Source organism: Lolium rigidum, chromosome 5 (assembly GCF_022539505.1).
Source record: "Lolium rigidum isolate FL_2022 chromosome 5, APGP_CSIRO_Lrig_0.1, whole genome shotgun sequence".
NCBI classification, from domain to species: Eukaryota; Viridiplantae; Streptophyta; class Magnoliopsida; order Poales; family Poaceae; genus Lolium; species Lolium rigidum.
Window position 1 is genome coordinate 36,810,466 of NC_061512.1, and position 8,172 is coordinate 36,818,637.

Here is an 8,172-nt window from a genome sequence, read left to right on the forward strand (position 1 = left end):
AAGATAAATTTCCATAAGAGTGAGTTGTATTGTTTTGGCGAGGCCCAAGACCATGTTCATTTCTATGCTGAAGTATTCGGTTGCGGACAAGGTAAGTTTGCTTTTAGGTATTTGGGAATTTCGATTCATTATCACAGACTTACCAATGTCGAATCGAAAATAGTTGAGGAGATATTGCAAATTACATTCATTAGTTGGAAAGAAAAATTACTATCCTTGGGAGGAAGATGTGTTCTGATCAACTCAGTACTTAGCAATATGGTACTGTCTATGATATCTTTCTTCCAACTTCCTAGAGGAGTCTCAAAAAGATTTGATTATTTTGATTATTTCCTATCAAGATTATTCTAGCAAGGGGATAGTGAGAAGCGAAAATATCAATGGGCTAAATGGATTGTACTTTGCCACCCAAAGATCAAGGAGGTCTTGGTATTCAAGACCTTGATATCAAAAATATATCCCTCCTTGGTAAATGGATGTTCATGTTACTTACTGAGGATGGAACTTGGCAAACTCTCCTAAGGAGAAACTACATCAACTCAAATGCATTGTCTCGGGTTTTCTGGAAACTGGGGGACTCTCATTTCTGGGCGGGCCTTATGGCAATGAAGACATTCTTCTTCCCATATGGATCTTTCGCTATCAGGGATGGTTCGAAGATTTGTTTCTAGGAGGATAAATGGCTAGGTAATGACACTCTCCGAGAACAATACCCGACACTATACATTATTGTCAGGCACAAGCAGGTTGATTCTCTAGCTAATGTGTTGGAAACTACCCAACCAAATGTGTCTTTCAGAAGAAGTCTCATTAGGCCTTGAGAAGAATCATGGGATGACTTGTTACAACGCTTAGAATTCAGTACATCTAACGCATGGGTACATTCTCGGTGGCTTCCATGTACAGTACCTTGAAACAACCTGATTTACCTATCAATAATAATTTGAAAATTTGGAAGATGAAGATACCACTAAAAGAAAATGTGTTCGCATGGTATCTTCATCGTGGGGTAGTTCTCATGAAGGATAACCTTGCAAAACACAATTGGCATGAAAGTAAAAAAGTGTATCTTTTGTCATTGTGAAGAGACTATTAAGCATTTATTCTTCATGTGTAATTTTGCAATATCTATATGGACAACCATCCAGATAGGTTCTACCTTGTATCCACTACGTAGTGTTGCGAGCATATTTATTAGCTAGCTCAGTGGTGTGTATAAAAGGTTTAAACTACTTACTAGGGTGAGAGCGGTTGCATTTATTTGGTCTTTATGGCTATGTAGAAATGACAATGTTTTTTAATAATAAGTCTTCTTGTCTTATAGATGTCATAAACTGGTGCAGAGGTACGGTTCGTTTGTGGTTACCTCTACAGCGTGTGGAGCATCACAACCTCTTTACGGAGGTGTCTATACGGTTGGAGGATATCATGAGTGATACTTTTTCCAACATGGGTGACAGCGTGATCTATGGATTGGACCTCCTTGGCAAAAGATATGTTTTAATTTACTTTATTTTAGTAATGGTTGAGAACTTCAGTCTTTTGGTGTTTATGCCATTTTGTGCGGCTCTGTGCATCTTAGCTATGTAGAGGCTAGGTGTAATACTTTCAGAGTAATAAAGTCACCTATTATAAAAAAAACATAGTTACATTTGGATAATTGTCAGCTTAAAATGAAGTGAATTTCGCTCCATCATGTTTTCGTAGGATAGCCACTTAGTCCCCAATAACTGAACAATCTCAGGGCTCACCAAGGCATGTCATCTGCCGCCTGTTAGCTGAGACGAGGAAATGAAAGAATCAAATGCCGGCTTGAAAGTTGCGACCGGCATTTTTGGTGGAAGTTTTGGTAGTGGTGCCTCGAACCGCAACACGTCGAGAGCCTGCTTCATGGAGGGCCTCATGTTGCGGTCAGGGTGGGCACACCAGAGACCGACCACCATCACGCACTCCAACCCCTGCTCATCAAACTCCATGTTTAGACGCACATCAGCCGTGCCAATAAAACCCCCACATTCCCTCGAATCCCATACCCATTGCACAAGATGTATCATGCCCTCCTCTTCTTCTCCTTCCCGAGCTACTGCAGGCCGCCTACCACATGCAATCTCGAGAAGCACAACACCAAAGCTATATATATCGGACTCAACACTGGTCCTCCCAGTGACCACACACTCAGGGTCCATATAGCCCATAGTTCCTGCAAGACCTGTCGTGTACGGCCCTCGTCCATGGTTGACGAGCCTAGCAAGCCCAAAGTCACCGAGTTTTGTGCTGAAGGACGCATCTAGCATTATATTGCTTGGTTTGATGTCTCGGTGCAGAACACATTGCTCCCATTCCTGATGCAGGTACAAAAGCGCAGAGCCTAGTCCAAGTATGACTTCATATCTGCATGAGAAAACAGTTCCACGAAATTAATAGCGAGCACTTGTGAAGAAACTATAATCGCTAACACACCACCAGGCATATAAAGTAGTATGAATGTGTAGGATTGAGGGTGATGATACTAACCTGACCGACCATGGTAGGATGTTGCCTGCGTCGTGTAGATGAGTGTCAAGGCTGCCATTGGACATGAGCTCATAAACTAGGAGCAGCTCACCTCCAGCATGACACCAACCGATGAGCTGCACAAGGTTCCGGTGCCGAAGCCGACTGATGATCCTCACCTCCGAGATGTACTCTTTCTTCCCCTGCTTAGACCCCTTGGACACCCTTTTGATTGCAACCTCAAGGTTTTGTTCAGTTAGGAATCCTCTGTACACCGAGCCGAAGCCGCCTTCACCGAGCTTCCGCTCATCAGAGAAGTTGTCTGTTGCACTAGCGAGGTCCCTATACCGAAATCGTTTTGGTCCGGTTCCTTGCTCGAAGTCATCTTCCATTGCCAGCTCATCGTCGAACACATCACCCTCTTCAAAGATTTTATTCCGGTTACGACGTCGCCATACAAAGAGGCAGATGAAGATGCCTAGCACCAAAATGACCAAGAAGGATGCCGAACCGATGGAGAGACCGACCACAAGCCCTGGTATAGGATTACCATCGACCTATCATTATGTCGCCCCAACAATCCTACATATATATTTTTATACAGCTAGGATAGAGCGTGGAAGATGATGAATACTTACTTGGTGGCGCTGGAGGCGTCGACGGCGGCAGCTCAGAGTCAGTTATACGCGGCATGGGGGTTGGCGGTGTCCTTTGAGGCGGCATGGTAATGTTCAACGCACCGAGCTTGTACCTTAGGTAACAGTTGTACCCCTTGATGGAACCTCCACTGTTGTTCGGGAACAGAATCGACGCCCGTCGAGTGTACACTGAAATACACCTGTTGCACTCGCTTGGCGCCAGGTCCCTTGTGCACTGCGCCAGCCCGGATATCACGTCCGTGCCCAGCAGCGGGTCCTTGTACGGTAGGCTGTAGTAGTTCAGCCGCGGTGGCAGGTCACCGGCCTTTTTCGTGAGCTCTTCCATCAGCCGGGAACGAGCCTGGACCATCGTATCTATTTCCGTGGCTTCCTGGAAGAGGGTCCAGAACATGACACTACTGGCGTCGATGTCGTAGGTGACCACATCACCGAAGAAGTGCGTGTCCGAGTAGCGGAGCACGCACGCGTCGTACAGGGCGTTAACTTCCCGGCTGCCAGGGCACACCGTCGTGATCCCTGCCGGCGCCAAGGCGAGGCAATTCAAGCACTGGGTGGTGTTGCTGTCGGCGTAGCACATGATGAGGCCGAAGACCTTGTCGGGTCCTGTCCCAACCGTGCTGGTATTGAACCAGTCGTTGCTGGTAGCAGCGCTGGAGAGGGTGGAAAGCAGCTGCTCGAGGTTCTTCTTGAACTGGCTGCCGTCGGTGTAGTTACCGGTTGTCGAGCAGGAACGCGAAATACTACTGGTGAACTTGCTTTCCTGAGAAACTGCCGCACCGCAGAGCGACGCAACGATGGCTAGAAGAGGGAGGGGGGCACGGCGGGAAGCCATGGGTGGATGATGATTGATGGCTGTCAGGCCCAGACGACGTTTTATCTGCCTGGAGAGACCTAGCTAGACAATGGTATGCTTCGCTCTCCTTCCATGTATTAACCTCTTTCCTAATTGATCTTCTATCACGACCAGATCCTTGTATATAACTCAGTGAATTCACTTCATTTCTCTGACCAGCCCACTTGATGGTGACTTGCTGACATGCGCATATTTCTGAAGATCGTAATTGGTTAAACAAATCAAGAGACTTAGTACAGGGTGCCAGTTCTATATATACTCAGCCAATCGGACGGAGGAGAGGACTAGCTAGCATCATCTCTTTGACAATGCAGGTACATTTCATAAACTTCTCAAATTAAGTAACAGTACTACTTAGAAAGTTCTACGCGTCATTATTTGCCGGCTACAATTCGTTTAGTAGTATAAGCTAATTCAGAGCATGCCAAGTGTCATTCATTTGGATGATATACACCGATGCATACCTGCCGGCGAAGCACTGAAGCCTACCTTTCTTTATCCTTTGTGGACCGTGGAGCACATGAGGATTGAAAGTGTTTGACGCCTGAATCTTCATGACTGCGTATAACTGATTGACCAGAAAAAGGAAGTACATTTCACTACTCATATGCTTCGTTCAGAAAAGAACTTTTCCTTTCAACTTAATTGGTATCATCAGGCATGCGCGGAGTAACGCAAACGACGTACGGTCTCAAGGCGCTGACTGACGATGACACAGTTGTTTGCAGAAACCGTGTTACAAAGTTAGCTGTTTTCAGTTCAGTTTTGACAGTTTGTCTGTTTGGCCAGTAGCTAGTTTTAGCCGTTTCTGTCTTGCCCTTGGCAACGGCCAGAGTGAGTCTAATGCCTTCACGAACTGCTTGTGTGATGGCAAAAGATAACCGGATCGTGACGATCAGAAAACTGGGAATAAAACGAAAGAAAAGCAGCAGAAAAGCTGTGCAAGCTAACACAGCAAACACTCTTGTCTCTAAAGTTCATCCTCTGTTCCTATTCTTTTTCCGAGCGACGCTGAGAGAAATCTTAGCTGGCATTTGGTAATATGCATCTATAAATGCTTTGCAACTAAAGAAAGCCACATTCCACTAGTTTGAGTGAAGATCTATGCCACTAAATCCATCGAACAAGTCAACAAAAATCTAATCTAAATTAAACTTTGCAATTATGATCAATTTGTGTTCTTAATCGTAGAACTGAAGGTTGGAATAAATAACCGAAGTACACACAAATGCGTAGTACAGTTGTGCTGAAACTGAAGTAGAGCAATGTTCATCCTTAGTGAAACTTGGCTGGTTACATTGAGACGGATCTCATGAAATGATTAAGACGGTTTGGGAAAGACCAGTCGGGGGTAGTTCGCCAATATTGAGATGGAATAATAAGATGCGGGCTATGCGCAAACATCTCTTTGGTTGGGCTGCCCATATGGCTGGTATTCTTAAAAAAGAGAAGGCTCGCTTATCAAAAGTGATCGATGATCTTGAGGCCGTAGCGGAAGTGAGACCGTTGTCCACGCAAGAGATTGACCTTAAGAATCAATCCAATGCACAAATGGCGAGTCTTCTTCGCGAAGAGGAACTCAAATGGTATCAAAGATCCAAAGCCCAATTCATTTTGGAAGGTGATTCGAATACGCGATATTTTCATGGCTTGGCTAATGGAAGACATCGGAAAAAACGTATTCATTCTCTCATCCAAGATGAAGGGGTGATTGAAGGCCACGAGCAACTCAAATCATACATTACTAATTATTATAAAGACCTATTCGGCCCTCCGTAGGAAAGCTCTTTTTCTCTTAACGAGGACTTAACGGATGATATACCCCAAGTTTCTATAGAAGAAAATAGCCTACTAACCGCACCTTATTCTGAGGATGAGGTTCAGAAGGTAATTTTCCAAATGGAATGCAATAAAGCACCGGGTCCAGATGGTTTTCCAGCGGAGTTTTATCAAACTTTTTGGGATACTATTAATCGGACCTTCTAGATTTGTTCAGTGATCTCCACACATGACAACTAGAATTATTTCGTCTAAATTTTGGTGAAGTAATTTTGTTACCGAAGGTTAATGAGGCAGAAAGGATTCACCAATATAGACCTATTTGCATCTTAAACGTCAGTTTCAAGATTTTCACGAAAGTGGCCACCATTAGACTTAATACGGTTGCGGATCATGTCGTTCAACCATCACAGACCGCTTTCATGCAAGGAAGGAATATCCTTGATGGAGTGGCAGTGTTGCACGAGACGGTACATGAGATGCATTCTAAGAAATTAAATGGGGTCATTTTAAAATTAGATTTCCAAAAGGCGTGTGACAAGGTCAAGTGGTCTTTCCTACAGCAGACACTCAGGATGAAAGGTTTTTCTCCAGAGTGGCGTGCTCTAATTTATGATTTTGTGTATGGAGGTAGTGTGGCAATTCGGGTTAATAATGATGACACCGGCCACTATTTTCAAACACGAAAAGGGTTACGCCAAGGGGATCCGTTATCACCGATGTTGTTTAACATTGTAGCGGATATGTTGGCGATACTCACAGAGCGGGCCAAGTCTGATGGTCAGATTGAAGGTGTGATTCCACATCTGGTTGATGGGGGTTTATCTATCTTTCAATATGCCGACGATACAATTCTATTTATGGATCACGATCTCGAAAAATCTCGCGATCTGAAATTAATTTTGGCGGCTTTTGAGCAATTGTCGGGATTGAAAATCAATTTCCATAAAAGTGAATTGTTCTGTTTCAGAGATGCCCAAAATGATATGACTCTATATACAGAGTTGTTTGGTTGTAGGCAATGCCAATTTCCTATTTGCTATTTGGGTATTCCGATTCATTATCGGAGACTTACAATTGTTGAATGGAAAATTGTGGAAGAAAGATTACAAAAACGCCTTGGTAGTTGGAAGGGTAAATTGTTGTCCCTCGGAGGAAGATTGGTTCTCATTAATTCGGTACTGACAAATATGGTACTGTCTATGTTATCATTTTTCCTGTTGCCGAAAGGAATTCTGCATAAACTCGACTATTATCGATCCGGATTCTTTTAGCAAGGGAACAGCGAGAAAAAGAAATACCGACTGGTTAAATGGAGTATAGTTTGTAGTCCCAAAGTTCAAGGCGGACTTGGAGTTCATGTCCTGGAGGTCAAGAATTCAGCTCTGCTGGGTAAATGGCTTTTTAAGCTTCTTATTGAGGATGGGATATGGCAAAATATCCTTCGTAGAAAGTATATTGGCTCGAAGATGCTATCCCAAGTGGTTTGAAAACGTGGGGATTCTCACTTCTGGGCTGGTCTCATGGCGACAAAAAATGTATTCTTTCGCTATGGTACTTTCTCTATTAAGAATGGAGAACATATACGGTTCTGGGAAGATGTTTGGTTAGACAATGCTTCCTTAAGTGAACAGTATCCTGCCTTGTATAGTATTGTTCGTCGCAAAGGTGATACCATTACCACAGTTATGGCTACCTCACCTCCGAATGTGACGTTCAGACGGGTTTTACTTGGACAAAGGCTATTGGCATGGAATGCTTTAATTCAACGTCTGGGAGATATTCACCTATCACCTGAACCGGACGAATTTAGATGGAATCTTCATGTAGATGGCACTTTCTTAGTCAAATCTTTATACAATGCGATCCTTCATTCTGATTTACCGGTTGATAATAATAAGAAAATCTGGAAGATGAAAATACCATTAAAAATTATTTTTTTTGGATGGTACCTTCGTCGTGGAGTTATTCTTACCAAAGATAATCTTGTCAAGCGGAATTGGCACGGAAGTTCACGGTGTGTTTTTTGTCATCACGATGAAACTATTAAACACATTTTTTTCCAGTGCCATTTTGGGAGATCTATTTGGTCAGTCATCCAAGTAGCATCTACCCTGTATCCCCCGACTAGTGTGGCCAATGTCTTTGGCAACTGGCTTCACGGTATCGATTCAAGGTTTAAGTTGCTTCTTAGGGTGGGGATAGCAGTTATCTGGGCGCTCTGGCTAAGTAGAAATGACAAGATTTTTAATGATAAAAATTGTTCTTTGTTGCAGGTCATCTACAAATGTACAGGTATTCTCCGTTCGTGGTTACCTCTTCAGCGGATGGAGAACCGAGACCTATTTACGGAGGTCTGTTCACGGTTGGAGGCTACGGCGAAGGATA

The 8,172-nt window shown here is 43.7% G+C and overlaps 1 protein-coding gene across 1 annotated transcript; it reads right to left on the reverse strand.

The window, feature by feature from the left end:
* Positions 1 to 1,629: 1,629 nt before the first annotated feature.
* On the reverse strand, positions 1,630 to 4,128 carry LOC124653984 (L-type lectin-domain containing receptor kinase IX.1-like). The gene is made up of 3 exons (XM_047193032.1): positions 3,132 to 4,128; positions 2,515 to 3,028; positions 1,630 to 2,391 (listed from the first exon to the last, which is right to left on the reverse strand). The coding sequence occupies exons 1-3, from the start codon at positions 3,982 to 3,984 to the stop codon at positions 1,761 to 1,763; spliced, it is 1,998 nt and encodes a 665-aa protein (XP_047048988.1). The 5' UTR covers positions 3,985 to 4,128; the 3' UTR covers positions 1,630 to 1,760.
* Between the last annotated feature and the right edge of the window lie 4,044 nt (positions 4,129 to 8,172).